This window comes from Pleurodeles waltl, chromosome 2_2 (assembly GCF_031143425.1).
Source record: "Pleurodeles waltl isolate 20211129_DDA chromosome 2_2, aPleWal1.hap1.20221129, whole genome shotgun sequence".
In the NCBI taxonomy this organism is placed as follows: Eukaryota; Metazoa; Chordata; class Amphibia; order Caudata; family Salamandridae; genus Pleurodeles; species Pleurodeles waltl.
The window spans coordinates 67,888,852-67,912,986 of NC_090439.1; the positions used below are offsets into that span (position 1 = coordinate 67,888,852).

Sequence of the window (24,135 nt, forward strand, 5' to 3'; positions counted from 1 at the left end):
TGTCCTCCTGCCATGTCTGCTTTTCGCTTACAGGGAGGTACCACAGAAGGGAGTAGGATTCTCACCCTTTGAACTTCTGTTTGGTCATCCTGTAAGGGGACCACTTGCCCTTGTTAAAGAAGGCTGGGAGAGACCTCTCCATGAGCCTAAACAGGACATAGTGGACTATGTACTTGGCCTCCGCTCTAGAATGGCAGAGTACATGGAAAAGGCAACCAAAAACCTTGAGGCCAGCCAACAGCTCCAGAAGTTTTGGTATGACCAAAAGGCTGCACTGGTTGAGTTCCAACCAGGGCAGAAAGTCTGGGTTCTGGAGCCTGTGGCTCCCAGGGCACTCCAGGACAAATGGAGTGGCCCTTACCCAGTGCTAGAGAGGAAGAGTCAGGTCACCTACCTGGTGGACCTGGGCACAAGCAGGAGCCCCAAGAGGGTGATCCATGTGAACCGCCTTAAGCTCTTCCATGACAGGGCTGATGTGAATCTGTTAATGGTAACAGATGAGGATCAGGAGGCAGAGAGTGAACCTCTCCCTGATCTTCTGTCATCAGACCCAAAAGATGGCACAGTAGATGGAGTGATCTACTCAGACACCCTCTCTGGCCAACAGCAGGCTGATTGTAGGAGAGTCCTACAACAGTTTCCTGAGCTTTTCTCCCTAACCCCTGGTCAGACCCACCTGTGTACCCATGATGTGGACACAGGAGACAGCATGCCTGTCAAGAACAAAATCTTCAGACAGTCTGACCATGTTAAGGAAAGCATCAAGGTGGAAGTCCACAAGATGCTGGAATTGGGAGTGATTGAGCGCTCTGACAGCCCCTGGGCTAGCCCAGTGGTCTTAGTCCCCAAACCTCACACCAAAGATGGAAAGAAAGAGATGAGGTTTTGTGTGGACTACAGAGGGCTCAATTCTGTCACCAAGACAGATGCCCATCCAATTCCAAGAGCTGATGAGCTCATTGATAAATTAGGTGCTGCCAAATTTCTAAGTACCTTTGACTTGACAGCAGGGTACTGGCAAATAAAAATGGCACCTGGAGCAAAAGAAAAGACAGCATTCTCCACACCTGATGGGCATTATCAGTTTACTGTTATGCCCTTTGGTTTAAAGAATGCCCCTGCCACCTTCCAAAGGTTGGTGAATCAAGTCCTTGCTGGCTTGGAGTCCTTTAGCACAGCTTATCTTGATGATATTGCTGTCTTTAGCTCCACCTGGCAGGATCACCTGGTCCACCTGAGGAAGGTTTTGAAGGCTCTGCAATCTGCAGGCCTCTCTATCAAGGCATCCAAATGCCAGATAGGGCAGGGAACTGTGGTTTACTTGGGACACCTTGTAGGTGGAGGCCAAGTTCAGCCACTCCAACCCAAGATCCAGACTATTCTGGACTGGGTAGCTCCAAAAACCCAGACTCAAGTCAGAGCATTCCTTGGCTTGACTGGGTACTACAGGAGGTTTGTGAAGGGATATGGATCCATTGTGACAGCCCTCACTGAACTCACCTCCAAGAAAATGCCCAAGAAAGTGAACTGGACTGTGGACTGCCAACAGGCCTTTGACACCCTGAAACAAGCCATGTGCTCAGCACCAGTTCTCAAAGCTCCAGATTATTCTAAGCAGTTCATTGTGCAGACTGATGCCTCTGAACATGGGATAGGGGCAGTTTTGTCCCAAACAAATGATGATGGCCTTGACCAGCCTGTTGCTTTCATTAGCAGGAGGTTACTCCCCAGGGAGCAGCGTTGGAGTGCCATTGAGAGGGAGGCCTTTGCTGTGGTTTGGTCCCTGAAGAAGCTGAGACCATACCTCTTTGGGACTCACTTCCTAGTTCAAACTGACCACAGACCTCTCAAATGGCTGATGCAAATGAAAGGTGAAAATCCTAAACTGTTGAGGTGGTCCATCTCCCTACAGGGAATGGACTTTATAGTGGAACACAGACCTGGGACTGCCCATGCCAATGCAGATGGCCTTTCCAGGTTCTTCCACTTAGAAAATGAAGACTCTCTTGGGAAAGGTTAGTCTCATCCTCTTTCGTTTGGGGGGGGGTTGTGTAAGGAAATGCCTCCTTGGCATGGTTGCCCCCTGACTTTTTGCCTTTGCTGATGCTATGTTTACAATTGAAAGTGTGCTGAGGCCTGCTAACCAGGCCCCAGCACCAGTGTTCTTTCCCTAACCTGTACTTTTGTATCCACAATTGGCAGACCCTGGCATCCAGATAAGTCCCTTGTAACTGGTACTTCTAGTACCAAGGGCCCTGATGCCAAGGAAGGTCTCTAAGGGCTGCAGCATGTCTTATGCCACCCTGAAGACCTCTCACTCAGCACAGACACACTGCTTACCAGCTTGTGTGTGCTAGTGAGGACAAAACGAGTAAGTCGACATGGCACTCCCCTCAGGGTGCCATGCCAGCCTCTCACTGCCTATGCAGTATAGGTAAGACACCCCTCTAGCAGGCCTTACAGCCCTAAGGCAGGGTGCACTATACCATAGGTGAGGGTACCAGTGCATGAGCATGGTACCCCTACAGTGTCTAAACAAAACCTTAGACATTGTAAGTGCAGGGTAGCCATAAGAGTATATGGTCTGGGAGTCTGTCAAACACGAACTCCACAGCACCATAATGGCTACACTGAAAACTGGGAAGTTTGGTATCAAACTTCTCAACACAATAAATGCACTCTGATGCCAGTGTACATTTTATTGTAAAATACACCACAGAGGGCACCTTAGAGGTGCCCCCTGAAACTTAACCGACTATCTGTGTAGGCTGACTAGTTTTAGCAGCCTGCCACAAACCGAGACATGTTGCTGGCCCCATGGGGAGAGTGCCTTTGTCACTCTGAGGCCAGTAACAAAGCCTGCACTGGGTGGAGATGCTAACACCTCTCCCAGGCAGGAATTGTCACACCTGGCGGTGAGCCTCAAAGGCTCACCTCCTTTGTGCCAACCCAGCAGGACACTCCAGCTAGTGGAGTTGCCCGCCCCCTCCGGCCAGGCCCCACTTTTGGCGGCAAGGCCAGAGAAAATAATGAGAAAAACAAGGAGGAGTCACTGGCCAGTCAGGACAGCCCCTAAGGTGTCCTGAGCTGAGGTGACTAACTTTTAGAAATCCTCCATCTTGCAGATGGAGGATTCCCCCAATAGGGTTAGGATTGTGACCCCCTCCCCTTGGGAGGAGGCACAAAGAGGGTGTACCCACCCTCAGGGCTAGTAGCCATTGGCTACTAACCCCCCAGACCTAAACACGCCCTTAAATTTAGTATTTAAGGGCTACCCTGAACCCTAGAAAATCAGATTCCTGCAACAAGAAGAAGGACTGCCCAGCTGAAAACCCCTGCAGCGGAAGACCAGAAGACGACAACTGCCTTGGCTCCAGAAACTCACCGGCCTGTCTCCTGCCTTCCAAAGATCCTGCTCCAGCGACGCCTTCCGAAGGGACCAGCGACCTCGACATCCTCTGAGGACTGCCCCTGCTTCGAAAAGACAAGAAACTCCCGAGGACAGCGGACCTGCTCCAAGAAAAGCTGCAACTTTGTTTCCAGCAACTTTAAAGATCCCTGCAAGCTCCCCGCAAGAAGCGTGAGACTTGCAACACTGCACCCGGCGACCCCGACTCGACTGGTGGCGATCCAACACCTCAGGAGGGACCCCAGGACTACTCTGATACTGTGAGTACCAAAACCTGTCCCCCCTGAGCCCCCACAGCGCCGCCTGCAGAGGGAATCCCGAGGCTTCCCCTGACCGCGACTCTTTTGAACCTAAAGTCCCGACACCTGGGAGAGACCCTGCACCCGCAGCCCCCAGGACCTGAAGGACCGGACTTTCACTGGAGAAGTGACCCCCAGGAGTCCCTCTCCCTTGCCCAAGTGGAGGTTTCCCCGAGGAATCCCCCCCTTGCCTGCCTGCAGCGCTGAAGAGATCCCGAGATCTCTCATAGACTAACATTGCGAACCCGACGCTTGTTTCTACACTGCACCCGGCCGCCCCCGCGCCGCTGAGGGTGAAATTTCTGTGTGGACTTGTGTCCCCCCCGGTGCCCTACAAAACCCCCCTGGTCTGCCCTCCGAAGACGCGGGTACTTACCTGCAAGCAGACCGGAACCGGGGCACCCCCCTTCTCTCCATTCTAGCCTATGTGTTTTGGGCACCACTTTGGACTCTGCACCTGACCGGCCCTGAGCTGCTGGTGTGGTGACTTTGGGGTTGCTCTGAACCCCCAACGGTGGGCTACCTTGGACCAAGAACTGAGCCCTGTAAGTGTCTTACTTACCTGGTTAATCTAACAAATACTTACCTCCCCTAGGAACTGTGAAAATTGCACTAAGTGTCCACTTTTAAAACAGCTATTTGTCAATAACTTGAAAAGTATACATGCAATTTTGATGATTTGAAGTTCCTAAAGTACTTACCTGCAATACCTTTCGAATGAGATATTACATGTAGAATTTGAACCTGTGGTTCTTAAAATAAACTAAGAAAAGATATTTTTCTATATAAAAACCTATTGGCTGGATTTGTCTCTGAGTGTGTGTACCTCATTTATTGTCTTGTGTATGTACAACAAATGCTTAACACTACTCCTTGGATAAGCCTACTGCTCGACCACACTACCACAAAATAGAGCATTAGTATTATCTATTTTTTACCACTATTTTACCTCTAAGGGGAACCCTTGGACTCTGTGCATGCTATTCCTTACTTTGAAATAGCACATACAGAGCCAACTTCCTACACTGGACTACTCAGCCAATACCTGATCACACGACAAATTCCAAAATTGTCATTAGAAATTGATTTTTGCAATTTGAAAAGTTTTCTAAATTCTTAAAAGTCCTGCTAGGGCCTTGTGTGTTAAGTCCCTGTTTAGCATTGTCTTTTAGAGTTTAAAAGTTTGTTAAAAGTTTGAAATTAGATTCTAGAAACAGTTGTAGATTCTTAAAAGTATTCCAACTTTTAGAAACAAAATGTCTAGCACAGATGTGACTGTGGTGGAACTCGACACCACACCTTACCTCCATCTTAAGATGAGGGAGCTAAGGTCACTCTGTAAAATAAAGAAAATAACAATGGGCCCCAAACCTACCAAAATACAGCTCCAGGAGCTTTTGGCAGAGTTTGAAAAGGCCAACCCCTCTGAGGGTGGCAACTCAGAGGAAGAGGATAGTGACTTGGAGGACAATTCCCCCCTACCAGTCCTATCTAGGGAGAACAGGGTCCCTCAAACCCTGACTCCAAAAATAATAGTCAGAGATGCTGGTTCCCTCACAGGAGAGACCAACACCTCTGAAATCACTGAGGATAGCCCCAGTGAAGAGGACATCCAGTTAGCCAGGATGGCCAAAAGATTGGCTTTGGAAAGACAGATCCTAGCCATAGAGAGGGAAAGACAAGAGATGGGCCTAGGACCCATCAATGGTGGCAGCAACATAAATAGGGTCAGAGATTCTCCTGACATGTTGAAAATCCCTAAAGGGATTGTAACTAAATATGAAGATGGTGATGACATCACCAAATGGTTCACAGCTTTTGAGAGGGCTTGTGTAACCAGAAAAGTGAACAGATCTCACTGGGGTGCTCTCCTTTGGGAAATGTTCACAGGAAAGTGTAGGGATAGACTCCTCACACTCTCTGGACAAGATGCAGAATCTTATGACCTCATGAAGGGTACCCTGATTGAGGGCTTTGGATTCTCCACTGAGGAGTACAGGATTAGGTTCAGGGGGGCTCAAAAATCCTCGAGCCAGACCTGGGTTGACTTTGTTGACTACTCAGTGAAAACACTAGATGGTTGGATTCAAGGCAGTGGTGTAAGTAATTATGATGGGCTGTACAATTTATTTGTGAAAGAACACCTGTTAAGTAATTGTTTCAATGATAAACTGCATCAGCATCTGGTAGACCTAGGACCAATTTCTCCCCAAGAATTGGGAAAGAAGGCGGACCATTGGGTCAAGACAAGGGTGTCCAAGACTTCAACAGGGGGTGACCAAAAGAAAGGGGTCACAAAGACTCCCCAGCAGAAGGGTGATGAGACAACCAAAACTAAAAATAGTAAAGAGTCTTCTACAGGCCCCCAAAAACCTGCACAGGAGGGTGGGCCCAGAGCCTCTTCACAAAACAATGGGTACAAGGGTAAAAACTTTGATCCCAAAAAGGCCTGGTGTCATAGCTGTAAACAGCATGGACACCAAACTGGAGACAAGGCCTGTCCCAAGAAAGGTTCCACTCCAAACTCCCATCCAGGTAACACTGGTATGGCTAGTCTCCAAGTGGGATCAACAGTGTGCCCAGAGCAAATCAGGGTCCACACTGAAGCTACTCTAGTTTCTGAGGGTGGGGTGGATTTAGCCACACTAGCTGTCTGGCCGCCTAACATGCAAAAATACAGACAGCAACTCTTAATTAATGGGACTAGAATAGAGGGCCTGAGGGATACAGGTGCCAGTGTCACCATGGTGACAGAGAAACTGGTTTCCCCTGGCCAATACCTGACTGGAAAAACTTACACAGTCACCAACGCTGACAATCAGAGAAAAGTACATCCCATGGCAATGGTTACTTTAGAATGGGGAGGGGTCAATGGCCTGAAACAGGTGGTGGTCTCCTCAAATATCCCAGTGGACTGTCTGCTTGGAAATGACCTGGAGTCCTCAGCATGGGCTGAGGTAGAACTAAAAACCCATGCAGCAATGCTGGGTATCCCTGAACTGGTGTGTGTGAAAACCAGAGCACAGTGCAAGGCACAGGGTGAACAAGTAGAGCTGGAGTCTGGAAGAATGGCCCAGCCTACCAAGAGAAAAGGAAAGTCAGTTGGGAAACCAACTGCAACACAGCAAAAGAAAGGGAACCTCTCTTCTCATGAAGAAGTTCTGCCCTCTGAGGGAACTGAGCCTTTGGAGCTTGAACCTTATCAGGTTGAGCTCTTGGGCCCAGGGGGACCCTCAAGGGAGGAGCTGTGTAAGGGACAAGAAACCTGTCCCTCTCTTGAAGGCCTTAGGCAGCAAGCTGCTGAAGAGTCCAAAGGCAAGAAAAATGGAACACATAGGGTCTATTGGGAAGATGGGCTCCTGTACACTGAGGCCAGAGACCCCAAACCTGGTGCCACTAGGAGAGTGGTAGTGCCTCAGCTGTTCAGAGAGTTCATCCTAACATTGGCCCATGACATTCCCCTTGCTGGACATTTGGGACAAACCAAGACGCGGGAGAGGTTAGTCAACCACTTCTACTGGCCCAATATGTCCAGCATGGTTAAGGAATTTTGCCTCTCCTGCCCCACCTGTCAAGCCAGTGGTAAGACAGGTGGGCATCCAAAGGCCCCCCTCATTCCACTTCCTGTGGTGGGGGTGCCCTTTGAAAGAGTGGGTGTGGACATAGTTGGTCCACTAGAACCTCCCACAGCCTCAGGAAATATGTATATCCTGGTAGTAGTGGATCATGCTACCAGGTATCCTGAAGCTATTCCCCTTAGGTCGACTACTGCCCCTGCAGTAGCCAAGGCCCTCATTGGTATCTTTACCAGAGTGGGTTTCCCTAAGGAGGTGGTGTCTGACAGAGGTACCAACTTCATGTCAGCATACCTAAAGCACATGTGGAATGAGTGTGGAGTGACTTATAAATTCACTACACCCTACCATCCACAAACTAATGGCTTAGTTGAGAGATTCAACAAGACATTAAAAGGCATGATCATGGGGCTCCCAGAAAAACTCAAAAGGAGATGGGATGTCCTCCTGCCATGTCTGCTTTTCGCTTACAGGGAGGTACCACAGAAGGGAGTAGGATTCTCACCCTTTGAACTTCTGTTTGGTCATCCTGTAAGGGGACCACTTGCCCTTGTTAAAGAAGGCTGGGAGAGACCTCTCCATGAGCCTAAACAGGACATAGTGGACTATGTACTTGGCCTTCGCTCTAGAATGGCAGAGTACATGGAAAAGGCAACCAAAAACCTTGAGGCCAGCCAACAGCTCCAGAAGTTTTGGTATGACCAAAAGGCTGCACTGGTTGAGTTCCAACCAGGGCAGAAAGTCTGGGTTCTGGAGCCTGTGGCTCCCAGGGCACTCCAGGACAAATGGAGTGGCCCTTACCCAGTGCTAGAGAGGAAGTGTCAGGTCACCTACCTGGTGGACCTGGGCACAAGCAGGAGCCCCAAGAGGGTGATCCATGTGAACCGCCTTAAGCTCTTCCATGACAGGGCTGATGTGAATCTGTTAATGGTAACAGATGAGGATCAGGAGGCAGAGAGTGAACCTCTCCCTGATCTTCTGTCATCAGACCCAAAAGATGGCACAGTAGATGGAGTGATCTACTCAGACACCCTCTCTGGCCAACAGCAGGCTGATTGTAGGAGAGTCCTACAACAGTTTCCTGAGCTTTTCTCCCTAACCCCTGGTCAGACCCACCTGTGTACCCATGATGTGGACACAGGAGACAGCATGCCTGTCAAGAACAAAATCTTCAGACAGTCTGACCATGTTAAGGAAAGCATCAAGGTGGAAGTCCACAAGATGCTGGAATTGGGAGTGATTGAGCGCTCTGACAGCCCCTGGGCTAGCCCAGTGGTCTTAGTCCCCAAACCTCACACCAAAGATGGAAAGAAAGAGATGAGGTTTTGTGTGGACTACAGAGGGCTCAATTCTGTCACCAAGACAGATGCCCATCCAATTCCAAGAGCTGATGAGCTCATTGATAGATTAGGTGCTGCCAAATTTCTAAGTACCTTTGACTTGACAGCAGGGTACTGGCAAATAAAAATGGCACCTGGAGCAAAAGAAAAGACAGCATTCTCCACACCTGATGGGCATTATCAGTTTACTGTTATGCCCTTTGGTTTAAAGAATGCCCCTGCCACCTTCCAAAGGTTGGTGAATCAAGTCCTTGCTGGCTTGGAGTCCTTTAGCACAGCTTATCTTGATGATATTGCTGTCTTTAGCTCCACCTGGCAGGATCACCTGGTCCACCTGAGGAAGGTTTTGAAGGCTCTGCAATCTGCAGGCCTCTCTATCAAGGCATCCAAATGCCAGATAGGGCAGGGAACTGTGGTTTACTTGGGACACCTTGTAGGTGGAGGCCAAGTTCAGCCACTCCAACCCAAGATCCAGACTATTCTGGACTGGGTAGCTCCAAAAACCCAGACTCAAGTCAGAGCATTCCTTGGCTTGACTGGGTACTACAGGAGGTTTGTGAAGGGATATGGATCCATTGTGACAGCCCTCACTGAACTCACCTCCAAGAAAATGCCCAAGAAAGTGAACTGGACTGTGGACTGCCAACAGGCCTTTGACACCCTGAAACAAGCCATGTGCTCAGCACCAGTTCTCAAAGCTCCAGATTATTCTAAGCAGTTCATTGTGCAGACTGATGCCTCTGAACATGGGATAGGGGCAGTTTTGTCCCAAACAAATGATGATGGCCTTGACCAGCCTGTTGCTTTCATTAGCAGGAGGTTACTCCCCAGGGAGCAGCGTTGGAGTGCCATTGAGAGGGAGGCCTTTGCTGTGGTTTGGTCCCTGAAGAAGCTGAGACCATACCTCTTTGGGACTCACTTCCTAGTTCAAACTGACCACAGACCTCTCAAATGGCTGATGCAAATGAAAGGTGAAAATCCTAAACTGTTGAGGTGGTCCATCTCCCTACAGGGAATGGACTTTATAGTGGAACACAGACCTGGGACTGCCCATGCCAATGCAGATGGCCTTTCCAGGTTCTTCCACTTAGAAAATGAAGACTCTCTTGGGAAAGGTTAGTCTCATCCTCTTTCGTTTGGGGGGGGGTTGTGTAAGGAAATGCCTCCTTGGCATGGTTGCCCCCTGACTTTTTGCCTTTGCTGATGCTATGTTTACAATTGAAAGTGTGCTGAGGCCTGCTAAACCAGGCCCCAGCACCAGTGTTCTTTCCCTAACCTGTACTTTTGTATCCACAATTGGCAGACCCTGGCATCCAGATAAGTCCCTTGTAACTGGTACTTCTAGTACCAAGGGCCCTGATGCCAAGGAAGGTCTCTAAGGGCTGCAGCATGTCTTATGCCACCCTGAAGACCTCTCACTCAGCACAGACACACTGCTTACCAGCTTGTGTGTGCTAGTGAGGACAAAACGAGTAAGTCGACATGGCACTCCCCTCAGGGTGCCATGCCAGCCTCTCACTGCCTATGCAGTATAGGTAAGACACCCCTCTAGCAGGCCTTACAGCCCTAAGGCAGGGTGCACTATACCATAGGTGAGGGTACCAGTGCATGAGCATGGTACCCCTACAGTGTCTAAACAAAACCTTAGACATTGTAAGTGCAGGGTAGCCATAAGAGTATATGGTCTGGGAGTCTGTCAAACACGAACTCCACAGCACCATAATGGCTACACTGAAAACTGGGAAGTTTGGTATCAAACTTCTCAACACAATAAATGCACTCTGATGCCAGTGTACATTTTATTGTAAAATACACCACAGAGGGCACCTTAGAGGTGCCCCCTGAAACTTAACCGACTATCTGTGTAGGCTGACTAGTTTTAGCAGCCTGCCACAAACCGAGACATGTTGCTGGCCCCATGGGGAGAGTGCCTTTGTCACTCTGAGGCCAGTAACAAAGCCTGCACTGGGTGGAGATGCTAACACCTCTCCCAGGCAGGAATTGTCACACCTGGCGGTGAGCCTCAAAGGCTCACCTCCTTTGTGCCAACCCAGCAGGACACTCCAGCTAGTGGAGTTGCCCGCCCCCTCCGGCCAGGCCCCACTTTTGGCGGCAAGGCCGGAGAAAATAATGAGAAAAACAAGGAGGAGTCACTGGCCAGTCAGGACAGCCCCTAAGGTGTCCTGAGCTGAGGTGACTCTAACTTTTAGAAATCCTCCATCTTGCAGATGGAGGATTCCCCCAATAGGGTTAGGATTGTGACCCCCTCCCCTTGGGAGGAGGCACAAAGAGGGTGTACCCACCCTCAGGGCTAGTAGCCATTGGCTACTAACCCCCCAGACCTAAACACGCCCTTAAATTTAGTATTTAAGGGCTACCCTGAACCCTAGAAAATCAGATTCCTGCAACAAGAAGAAGGACTGCCCAGCTGAAAACCCCTGCAGCGGAAGACCAGAAGACGACAACTGCCTTGGCTCCAGAAACTCACCGGCCTGTCTCCTGCCTTCCAAAGATCCTGCTCCAGCGACGCCTTCCGAAGGGACCAGCGACCTCGACATCCTCTGAGGACTGCCCCTGCTTCGAAAAGACAAGAAACTCCCGAGGACAGCGGACCTGCTCCAAGAAAAGCTGCAACTTTGTTTCCAGCAACTTTAAAGATCCCTGCAAGCTCCCCGCAAGAAGCGTGAGACTTGCAACACTGCACCCGGCGACCCCGACTCGACTGGTGGCGATCCAACACCTCAGGAGGGACCCCAGGACTACTCTGATACTGTGAGTACCAAAACCTGTCCCCCCTGAGCCCCCACAGCGCCGCCTGCAGAGGGAATCCCGAGGCTTCCCCTGACCGCGACTCTTTTGAACCTAAAGTCCCGACACCTGGGAGAGACCCTGCACCCGCAGCCCCCAGGACCTGAAGGACCGGACTTTCACTGGAGAAGTGACCCCCAGGAGTCCCTCTCCCTTGCCCAAGTGGAGGTTTCCCCGAGGAATCCCCCCCTTGCCTGCCTGCAGCGCTGAAGAGATCCCGAGATCTCTCATAGACTAACATTGCGAACCCGACGCTTGTTTCTACACTGCACCCGGCCGCCCCCGCGCCGCTGAGGGTGAAATTTCTGTGTGGACTTGTGTCCCCCCCGGTGCCCTACAAAACCCCCCTGGTCTGCCCTCCGAAGACGCGGGTACTTACCTGCAAGCAGACCGGAACCGGGGCACCCCCTTCTCTCCATTCTAGCCTATGTGTTTTGGGCACCACTTTGGACTCTGCACCTGACCGGCCCTGAGCTGCTGGTGTGGTGACTTTGGGGTTGCTCTGAACCCCCAACGGTGGGCTACCTTGGACCAAGAACTGAGCCCTGTAAGTGTCTTACTTACCTGGTTAATCTAACAAATACTTACCTCCCCTAGGAACTGTGAAAATTGCACTAAGTGTCCACTTTTAAAACAGCTATTTGTCAATAACTTGAAAAGTATACATGCAATTTTGATGATTTGAAGTTCCTAAAGTACTTACCTGCAATACCTTTCGAATGAGATATTACATGTAGAATTTGAACCTGTGGTTCTTAAAATAAACTAAGAAAAGATATTTTTCTATATAAAAACCTATTGGCTGGATTTGTCTCTGAGTGTGTGTACCTCATTTATTGTCTTGTGTATGTACAACAAATGCTTAACACTACTCCTTGGATAAGCCTACTGCTCGACCACACTACCACAAAATAGAGCATTAGTATTATCTATTTTTTACCACTATTTTACCTCTAAGGGGAACCCTTGGACTCTGTGCATGCTATTCCTTACTTTGAAATAGCACATACAGAGCCAACTTCCTACAGTGTGCATTTATTGTGCTGAGAAGTTTGATACCAAACTTCCCAGTTTTCAGTGTAGCCATTATGGTGCTGTGGAGTCCGTGTTTGACAGACTCCCAGACCATATACTCTTATGGCTACCCTGCACTTACAATGTCTAAGGTTTGGCTTAGACACTGTAGGGGCACAGTGCTCATGCACCGGTGCCCTCACCTATGGTATAGTGCACCCTGCCTTAGGGCTGTAAGGCCTACTAGAGGGATGACTTATCTATACTGCATAGGCAGTGTGAGGTTGGCATGGCACCCTGAGGGGAGTGCCATGTCGACTTACTCGTTTTGTTCTCACCAGCCCACACAAGCTGGTAAGCAGTGTGTCTGTGCTGAGTGAGGGGTCCCCAGGGTGGCATAAGATATGCTGCAGCCCTTAGAGACCTTCCCTGGCATCAGGGCCCTTGGTACCAGGGGTACCAGTTACAAGGGACTTACCTGGATGCCAGGGTGTGCCAATTGTGGAATCAAAAGTACAGGTTAGGGAAAGAACACTGGTGTTCCGAACTCCAGTGCAGGAGTGACCCCGAGGAGCCCCCCCCCCTTGCCTGCATCGCTGAAGAGACCCCTTGGTCTCCCATTGATTTCAATTACAAACCTGACGCGTGTTTGCACACTGCACCCGACCGCCCCCACGCTGCTGAGGGTGTACTTTCTGTGTGGACTTGTGTAACCCCCCCCCCCCCCGGTGCCCTACAAAACCCCCCTGGTCTGCCCTCCGAAGACGCAGGTACTTACCTGCCTGCAGACTGGAACCGGGGCACCCCCTTCTCCATTGAAGCCTATGCGCTTTGGGCACCACTTTGACCTCTGCACCTGACCGGCCCTGAGCTGCTGGTGTGGTAACTTTGGGGTTGCTCTGAACCCCCAACAGTGGGCTACTTTGGACCCAAACTTGAACCCCGTAGGTGGTTTACTTACCTGCAAAAACTAACAAACTCTTACTCCCCCCAGGAACTGTTGAAAATTGTACTAAGTGTCTAGTTTTAAAATAGCTATATGTGATTTATGTGAAAACTGTATATGCTATTTTGCTCATTCAAAGTTCCTAAAGTGCTTACCTGCAATACCTTTCATTTGAAGTATTTCATGTAAACCTTGAACCTGTGGTTCTTAAAATAAACGAAGAAAATATATTTTTCTATACAAAAACCTATTGGCCCGGAATTGTCTTTGAGTGTGTGTTCCTCATTTATTGCCTGTGTGTGTACAACAAATGCTTAACACTACTCCTTTGATAAGCCTACTGCTCGACCACACTACCACAAAATAGAGCATTAGTATTTTCTCTTTTTGCCATTATCTTACCTCTAAGGGGAACCCTTGGACTCTGTGCATACTATTCCTTACTTTGAAATAGTGCATACAGAGCCAACTTCCTACAGCCTATTACGGAATCATGGTGCAGCATGGGGCATCCCTCTGGGCAACAGAATGCACACTGTTTCCTTTTATGCTGCTTATTTGATGGACACATACTCCCCTATGCATCTTCCATCATGAACCTGGCCATTGGGTCAATTTACGTAACTCCTGCACATTCCCCTTGCTTCCCGACACCCCAGAGACTAGCTTGGAATTTGTAGGGGGTCCCTTTACCACTGTAATATATTCTGTTCTGCTATCTTGAGAAACACACCTACTATTACGACATTGATTTACTCTATGGTATCATCAACTAGGGTAGTCAGGGTGATCAAGAGCCAAGTGACAAACTGCAGAACTCTTCCCCGATTTTTCATGGGGCTCTCTTAGAATTGATCATGTTTCATAGTTCTTAGCCAACTTACCCATATACATTAGTGCAAGTTTCTACAGTGCTTTAAACCTGCTTTTGGGGGGACATGGTCCAGGGAAGTGGCAGCTGCAGGGTTACAGAAGCCAAATTGTGGCTCCCCATGGACAGGGGGGCTTGGATGCACCAAACTTTGAAAAATGTTACCAGGGCACCCAGCTACAAGGGGTTTGTCGATGGATGTCCAGCCTACAGCTGGACAACACATCCACATTGTTGGCACCATTGAAGGTGGAGACCATGTTGCAGCTTTTTGCCCTTGTAAGTGATCCTGGTTCACCACATGTCCAAATACTATGTGTGGCCTACGCTTATTTCAAGATTGGTTTTTTGATTCACCTCACAAGCCTCCTTCTATGCACCATCAATAGCACTCCTCAGCATGTCAAACAGAAGTGCTCTCACCAGATTGAATGTTACTAATGTAATGACTCCAGTAGGCCTTGAGACTATGAGAAATCTGTAGGAAAGTCACTCTTTTTAGCATGGTTACCTCCACTTATTGCCTCACTATCATTGTGTTTAAACTGTTTTCACTGGGATCCTGCCAACCAGGACCCAAGTGATGGTGCTCTCTCCTCTAAATTTGGTTGCTTTGGTACCTTTTACACCCCACAATTGGCACATTGGTGTGTCCCTGTAAGTCCCTAGTATATGGTACTTAGGTACCCAGGGCATTGGTACAACAGGGGTCCCACATGGACTGCATCATGTATTATGCTACCCATGGGAGACCAGGCAAACTGTGTCTGCAGGCCTGCCATTGCAGTCAGCATGAAAAGGTGAATGCACCCTTTAACTGCTGGTCACTGCACCAGATCACTGTAAGTCACCCCTATCGATCGCAGGCCCTCCTAGCCCAGAGGGCAGGGTGAAGGTTCCTGTGTGTGAGGGCACCTCTGCATGAGCAGAGGTGCCCCTATGAACTCCAGTTCCAATGCACAGGACTTCGTAAGTGCGGGGAAGCCATTTTACCCGTGTACTGGTCACAGGTGCGGCTGGCTACCTGTGGTCCAGCTACATACCGATAATTCCAAACCTAGGCATGTTTGGCATCAAACATGTCAGACTCATACACCAATACTAATGCTGTATTGGTGGCATGATCCATGCACTCTGGGGGCTTCTTGGCACCCAAGTATTGCTCCTACTAGTCTTCCAGGGTTTGTGGTCAGCCCACGCTGTCGCTGTTGTAGCCCATCAGACAGGGTTCTACTCAGCTGCTGCTTTACCAGCTCAAGGAAGGGAAGGTAGAACTAAGGATTTCCTGTGGGAGAGGGGATGCAACACCCTTGGAAATAGTTGTTACATGGTTGAGGAGAGGTAACCTTCCCACGCCACCGGCTTGCATTGAAGGTTGCATTTAGTGCCATCCTTGCATAATCCAGTTTGCACCAGTCGAGGGACCCCCAGTCCCTGCTCTGGAGTGAAACCACATAAAGGAAAGGGGAGTGACCACTCCCCTGTTCATCACCACACCAAGGGTGGTGCCCAGAGCTCCTCCAGTTGGCCCTTTGATTCTGCCATCTTGAAAACCATATGTGCAGAGGCCCATGCAAGGGTGAATCTCCCCGGGAGTGGAAAAGCCACTCCCCTACATCCACAGGTACCTAAGGCAACAACATCCAGCTGCTGGGATCTGTTCTCCACAGTAACTGCATGGATCCTCCAACACAGGTGGTGGTTCTGAGTGGTCCTCTCTGTCCTTTGTCCAACTTGGGAGGCGGTGAGCCCTTGCCTGTCCTTGCAGAACAGTACCCCTCTGCACAGAGACTCCTGCTCCAATGGATCATCAGGCTCCAATTAGCCCCAGCCTCCAGCACTTCATCCTTGCAAGGACAGTCGCTCCTCTGCTGTTCCAATGATGTAGTACTCCTCTCCGGGTGTGCTGACTGGGCCTCACTACAACTTACTGTGCCTGCTGCTAGTGGGTTGCCTGCGGGGGCTGCGACTGCTTCTTCTGGCTCTCCAGACTGTTGAGGGTCAGTCTGGATTCTCCTCCAAGGGTCGAGTCGCCTGGACCTTGCTTGTTTGTTTGTTTGCTGCAAATCCTCTTCTGCCCAGATTTGCATTTGCCAAGGCTCTTCGGTGGTCCTCCTGACCACTGACCATCAGTGACTTAACAACCAGCTTGGGACATCATCTGCATGACTTCAATAAACTCCCTGCAGTTCCTGGGCTCCACAGCTTAACTTCATATTACCTCGTCGACCCGAATCATGATCCACAGAAGGGTGGGTAGTGGCTCCTGCCCCACTTGGACACTCCTGCATGGACTGGACTCTGTCCCCTTCTCTTGTAGGTCTTCTTCTCCCAGAATCCACTGTTGGGTTCCACTGGACTGGTCCTGGTCTTGCTATCTTACTTTTCCAAGTCCCCTTGTTAGTGTTTGGGATGACCAGGTAACTTACCTCTACTATCCTGGTCGGTGGGGGTCACCTAGATACTCACCTCTTGGGGACCAGAGTTCTCCCAGCTCCCTTTTAACTATTCCCCAATCCGAGCCCTAACTAATTTTCAATATTTCTTACCAATGCTTGTTGTTTTCATATGCTATTTCCTAATAGTCACTGTGTATAGTTAATGTGTACTTACCTCTAGTTGGGGGGCTGCCTATAGGATAAGTAAATCTAGTTCAAGGTTACTGCAATAAAGTACCTTTATTTTTATTTTTTTAACACTGTGTGGTTCCTTTCAGGTGCGATAATTTGCTGAGTGATTAATATGATATTGCAAGAGCTTTGCATGTCGCCTAGATAAGTCTTGGCTACTTATCCACAGCTACTTCTAACGAGCCCTGGCTTCCTAGACACAGTCTCATTCAGTAATAAGGGATTGGCTGGACCTGGTACAAAGTGCAAACACAATAGGTGTCCTCCACACACCAGGCCAGCTTCTTACACAATCTCTTCCAGGATGGCCATTTTTTACTCTTCAATGAAGCTTTAGAGCTATACTGCAGAAAAGTGCTTCTATTTGCATTATCGCTCCCTGTCAGCCCAAGGTTTTGGAGTGTGCTGTTTGTTTTTCAACTCTGAAATGCACCAGGCCATGCAGTCAAGACCGAGTGCATGTGCTCAATTTATTTAACTTACCTGTAAGTGCCTAGTATATGATACACGAAGTAACCAGGAGTACAAAGTTAAATGTCACTAGAGGACTGCAGCACTTATTTGTGCTACCACTACAGTGACAAGGTGACTAGGTGAAAACAAGGTTCTAGGCCTGCCACTGCAGCACAGTCAGGCAAGTCTAACCTCCCAACCAAACATGGTGAAATAAATAGTTTTGCCAGGTCAAAACCTTCATTTTTAATATTAATGAGCCACCCGCCTCTAGGGAACTCTTTGGTAGCCTGCCAAATATTGTGCTCAAAAATAATTTCAAAGAGTTTGTTCCATATGTGTTTAACATGCCCTGACAGTGAAACTATGAAATTGCCATTTTCTCTGTAGCACGGCTGTTAATATTTTTTTATAATTTATACCCAAACCTCTGGTAGCCCTTTTGAACTACCCGCAGTGGTTGTCGGCTGTGCTATAGGCTCCCCCTGTGCTAAGAAGAGTGAAGAGTGAAGAGCTCCTATGAAACGGGAAGAAAGAGAACAGTTGGTAGGAGGAGGTGTAACCTTTTACTTCGCGGTAATTATCGGCTAGTTGTCAAAGCTGGCGCAGCTTAAAAGAGGCTACTGCCTCAGAAAAAGCATATGATGATCACACCTTAGCCTGCCCACACCTCTGTGTAGGCAGACAGGCTGGCATCTCCTTCAGAGATGGAAAACATGTGGTAAAACAACTTTTCCAGAAGGAGTGGCACATTCTGCTGGGTAGACCAATAGGGTGCGCCCAGAGCTCTACACGGGAAGAAGAGTTGAGCCACCTCTGATTCAGGCAGAGAAGTTATTTCTGGCCAAACACCTAGGATGAGATGTAAAGTGGAAAGGGCAGCCGGTGGGAATTATTGCCCCATTGGTTAGTGAGTCTTCCCTTCCAACAAACACAAACTTGGTATTAATGGGGCACCCCTGGCACACAGTCCTCAGATCACTACTTGATGGAAAGAAGACAGGAGGAGGTCTGGCCTGCTGCTCCCTCGACATAGCAAACACAGGCTGCACCGAAGCGTGGACTACACCTGCTGCACTAAGGGATCTGCAAAGAGTACTGTGCCCACTTGTGAAAAAGAACTCCACTTGTGCCAGGACAGAAGTGACTCCAGGTGCTAGGAGGCAATGCCCCTGTTAAACATCAGGACTATAAAAGCTTAATAAAAGCCTGCCGCTTGAGAGCTGAGAAATTCCTGCCACAAAAGTGCAACCTGGGAGACGGAGTCAGGAGGTGCCCGTGAAATTGTTGTACCTGTGGCCTAAGTCAGATTGGCCTCTGGACCTCAGAAAAGATAGATATGCTGACCTTTAAGGAACTTTTGAGACCTCTGTAACTGAGAGACGGTCGACCAGTTGCAACTGGACATGCGCTGGACTGGACTCCACCTGTGTATTGTAGGACATAGAGTACTGAGGCTGGAGACTACATCTGACAGTTGGAAACCCCAGGCTAGCCGCAGGAAAACTCACCACTCTTCACAGCATCCTCAGCATCTCCAGTATAGCCATCATCCTGTATCCCCACAAAATAAGAAAAAACCCAAAACTGCAGACCTGACAGGTACGTGTCTCCCCTAGACCAGAGTGGTTGCAGTGACGAGCTTGGTGTGGCCCGTCCAACAGAATTTTAGTAGGACCTTCTAGCAGTTAGATTGAAACTGCTAACCTACTTCCAATTAATTATTAAATTCTTAAGATTGGACTAAGGTGAATTATTTTAACTTTGAGAAATCTATCTCCAGGTTCCCTCAAAAGATTGTTTTCTTACTAAAAAGGTAAAAATACAATATTATTTATACATTGATGTTGGAGTTTTTGTGAGTCAGTTGCTTACTTTTTGATGGTTTGGGTGCTTGTAAGTGCCTTACACCTGTTTCATTGATTAAACCGTATTGTTCATTGCAACAACTATCCAGGACTGAGAGAAAGATTACATTGAAGAACCTAACTAGACTCGCTGGAGACTGTCACACTTACATGGAGTGATCTCACAACCACATCACATAATAATCAACTTTCCTACAATTACGAAATTCACCACACAGGTCAATACTTAACTTACAATGCCTTGACCTGTGCTTTCGTTCTAACACATCAGAGGAGCCTCCCATAAATGCACTCTTGTAGGCTCTTCACGTAATGAGCAATGGTAGGTGCCTGATTAGCTGGCTAGCCAAAGGCTTTCTCCAGCACACCTAGGCATCCCTAACTATACTCCGGGACAAATGGGGGACTGATTTCGGCAAGACCCTTAACAACAAAGACTAGGAATGGATACCAGCAATCCCTGCCACTGTGTCTAGAAATGGCAGACTCAAGATTTAACCTCATTTAGTTTTTCATCTTACATATCGCCTTTTTTCACTACTAGCAAAATCAATGAATTTTTCCCAGGCGCAGACTCCTGCTGGCCTTAAGGTCAGGTGCTCAGTGCAGACATAAAGCACATGCTATTGTCCTGTCCTGCTCTCTTACACTACTGGTTAGCCTTTCAATCATATCTTAACCAGGTCACAGGTTGTTTCACGCTCCATTATTCACCCTAAAAAGGAAACATGAACCGGAGGACCTATGGAGTTAATTCTTGGGAGTAAAATGTGCGACAGGCAAGCCCCAGAACACTTTAAACAACAAGGCAAAGAATGGTCATGAACTAACCCTCTGCAGAAAGTAAAAGGGCATTAAAAAAGTTTTCACAATGCACATATTTTAGCAATCATTCAGAAACTTACCAATAAAGTAATTGTCACAATTTTTCAAAGTCTATATGTGTGAATATCTCCCAAATGCATTTACTTTCCTGCTAAAATAGCACTTCTAAAAAAAGTTAATGCTCTATACTTCTGAGTACCTCGCTCACTGATTTCTGGCTTCCACAGAAGAGAAAGGCGGGCTCACATAAACCGCTATCTCGGTACGAGCTCCAAAAAGAGAGAGAGAGAGAGAGAGATTGAGCAGTAAATCTCGGAAGAAGTCATACCCTTTCAATATTGATGACTATGATTTTGCACTTGATAGTAGTAGTTTTCACGTTGATAAGTTTCCACCATAGGTGATGAAAAGATAGTGTGACTTTTGAAAGCAGTTGCTCTTTTAAACGAACAACGGCCCTGGAAAAAACAGGATGTTAAGAGTTGTCTGAACCTGCAAACATGAAAACTTTGTTTAACATATGGAGCTTTAGTGGAGAAAAATACATTTCATCAGGATCTTCGAAGTGAAACCAGGGACCTGTTCCCAGAAGCTCCACAAGTGTTGCTATGAAAAATAAATTACGGGTCATAAGGAGACTGCTTCAAGTTCGCCACTTCCTTCTAGGAATGAAGATTTACATGTCAAATCTTCAACGTCCTAGCCTCAAATTGTTTGTGCATTCAAAAACATAGGGATCTTGCCAAAATATCCCACGGGGAAGCAGAACCTCCAATTGAAGAATTAAAAATGATAAGCTTATCAACATACCTCATTATAGGCTCTGTCCATTTTCACATTATTACCTTTTTACGTTGTGCACAAACAACGGTAATGATTGGTATAGTATTTATAAAAACTAACTTTTATAGAAGCACAGAACACAGTAAGTGAAACATGTATATGGAAAGCCCAAATTGGCTTTACAAGCCACCTCTTATTACTAAGTGTTTCATTGTTTATTTTGCAATATTTTAATGTTTTTTTTTTACTTTACAATTCCGTTAATAAAGCATAAACATGTAGATCGTTGATATTTGGCCACAACACCAGATGGCAGTTTCACATACAAGAACCCAGGAATACCTTAACAGTGGCTTAATTGAATTACTTACTGAGTGTTTATTCGATACACTGGATGACTGGGACCAGTTTCTGTTTTCTGAAATGTACGAGAAATGAATAAAGTTCCAATATCAGTAACAGTAACTGTGATACAGGTGAAGTAATTTCAAGTTGGCTTCGTCAGATCAACACAGTGTTATAATGCATGTTCCCTCCAAAGTTCAGTTTCTGTATGAGCTGAGAACCTACACCCTGAAGCAACAGTACTCTTCCTGCAGACGTTGCTTCATGTTCCCTCCTTTTAAGAAAGGATCTGCAACAAAGAATTGATTAGGCTCGTGGTTTTACACAGATTCATTCTCTTCGACTTAACTTCATCGAAGCCAAAAAGTGTACCCCATTCTCAGCATTAAAGAAATTATAAACCTTCCACATAAAATTAATTCATACCCAAAGCTCCTCAGGCATCATTTCCAATCACAAATTACACAAGAAAAGATAATAGAACATGCAGGTTCCTTCTCTTTAAAAAGGCTCCAATAGCTGTATCAACTCAGAGGAGAGCAACTGCCGAGGCCCTAGAAGGGAAGCCTCTGCAAGAATGAAAAATAATTCAAGCATCAATGTTAGAAAACCTAAATGGCGAGGATTTGTAAATGCCAAGCCCAGACAAGTCTTGCACAGCTACTCTACCAGAACCTCAGTTTAAAAAAGAAAATCCCAAGATGTTCTTGAGCTAAAAGAAGTAGTACTGATGCATCTCCCATTCAATTACAAGGCATTATCTGTGTAGAGTGCAAAAAAAAAAAAAAAATGTACATTAAGATTTTTATTAACACGATGATGTGTAAGCGAAAATGCTTAAGCACGTTAAGGAGTGTCACTGTTAACTGTGTGGACGCTTTTTAGTCGTGATATTCTGAAAACTTTAGTGAGTTATCAAACTTTATAACAATAAGAACCACTTTCAGATTAGATGCGATCCCTAACATCTCACAGAGTCTGGTATCTATGTGTTCTGAACGCAGAAATAGTGTTGAGCCTTACTGTGCTCGGGTACAGATGTGCTTAGGTGGGTTTCTCCTGGTGTTGAAGGGAGGGAGTGCTAATCTGTGGAGGACAGCAGTGAGCTGAGGTAGTTGAGCAGTCAGCGATTTTAGTCAGAGGAAGAGGGGTCATGTGTGCCAATGCTTGAGGTCTACCATCACTGCCAAGCAGTGGTATATATTCCAAGTAAACAGGCCTTTCTTGATCCCATTTACTTATCTCCTTGTGTTCTCCACAACTTTTTTGCTCCAACCCTCTACTATTTCCCACACCACCATTCTTTCAGTAAGAGTCACTGGTACAAGAGGCTGGGAAAATGAACACACAACACAAAGGAGATAGGGGTGTAGTTTGATAATCCTAGATCAAGAACTTTATTGGGTCTTCTCACTGTAGTAATTAGTTGCTTGTTCAAAACAGGCAGGCACCATGGAATGTTTTTTTTTTTTTTTTTTCCTGTGCGACATTAAGAAACACCAGACAGCGTTAACAGTTCTATAGCAACCACACTTAAAACGGTTGAAACACTTTCCAGGATAAAAAGATCTTAAATTGTTTAATGATTTAATTAACAAGGCTACCAACCCTAGGCCATGCCCCTTCGTTTAGCCATGGAGGAGTCGGATACAGATCTGACATTGATCAAAAATAGCATGCAACATATGAGAAATAAGGTTTAACCCACTGCCATGTTGTATTCACAACCCCTTTTCTAACATAATTTTGTACAACTCAGAAACCACCGCTCCCTCACCACTTTTTTGTTGTTGCTTGGTTTCTGATGCAACTTTCACTTAAGTGCACTGGGTCCCTGCTAACCAGGTCCCAAGAGCCAGTGTTCCTTCCCCAGAACAGGACACCTGGTCACTTGATCCCCAAGTGGCCAAGCCCTTCAGCACATCTGTAAGTCTCTTGTAAATTAAAACTTTGGTACCTAGTGTACGAAAGTGCCATCTTTCTAACTAAGCTACTCCAACTTTTTGCCGGATGTCTGTGTTTACACTGTAGTTCACTTCGATCCTGTTAATCAGAAACCCAGTGACTGTGCACTCTCTTCTAAACATGGTTGCTGGTAAACCTTTTACACCCACAATTGGCATACTGGTGCACCTATGTAAGTCCCCAGGGCATTGGTACACCAGGGATCTGCCATGGGCTGCAGCATGTAATATGCCACCCTTGGGAGGTCATGGAAACTATGTCTCCAGGCCTGCCATTGTAGCCTGCATGAAATGGTGCATGCAGCCTTTCCCCACCGAACTTGGTTACTGGACTTAGACACTGTAAGTAATCCCTCTGGTAGGTCCTTCAGCCCAAGGGCAGGGTGCATGTCTGTAAGTGTGAGGGTACCCCTGCATGAGCAGGGTGCCCCTACAGACCCCAGGCACTAAGTGCGGTGAAGCCATCTTAAGCTATGTAGTGGACACTAGTCAACACAAGTGGTCTGACTACCTAATGGCTTGTCCGAACCTAGGCATGTTTGGCATCAAACATGTTGGAATGCAACTACACCGAATTCCAGTGTAAGTTGCATGTACTTGGGGGGTTTGTTAAGAGGATCCCTCAGTTCTGCCTTTGCAGCCTTTCGGGGTCCAGCTGCCAGCCTACGCTGTTGCTGACCTCAAACACTGTTCTGCCCTCCTGCTGATGAGCCCGACTGAGGCCAGAGAGGCAGACCAAAGGGTTTTCTACAAGGCAGAGGTGTGACCACCTCCCCCTGTGTATTAGGTGTTTAAGGGATGGATCGGGTGGCCTCTGAGCCCCACCAGACTGCTTTGAAGGGCACATTTGGTGCCCTCCTTGCATAATCCAGTTTGCACCAGTTCAGGAACCCCCGGTTCCCACTCTGGCGTGAAACTACACAAACGACAGGGGAGTGTCCACCTTCCTGCCCAGCTCCTCCCATAAGGAGGTGCACAGAGCTCTGCCACGTGGCCGCTTGATTC

The 24,135-nt window shown here is 47.6% G+C and overlaps 1 protein-coding gene across 1 annotated transcript in view; it reads right to left on the reverse strand.

Annotated features, from left to right (window-relative positions):
* The window catches only part of LOC138280199 (tol-Pal system protein TolA-like), a 689,969-nt gene that overhangs the window by 328,384 nt on the left and 337,450 nt on the right, over positions 1–24,135 (reverse strand). Inside the window, exon 14 of the mRNA XM_069219461.1 lies at positions 21,193–21,239. Coding sequence (XP_069075562.1) covers positions 21,193–21,239 — 47 coding nt within the window. The remainder of the gene's footprint in view (positions 1–21,192; positions 21,240–24,135) is intronic.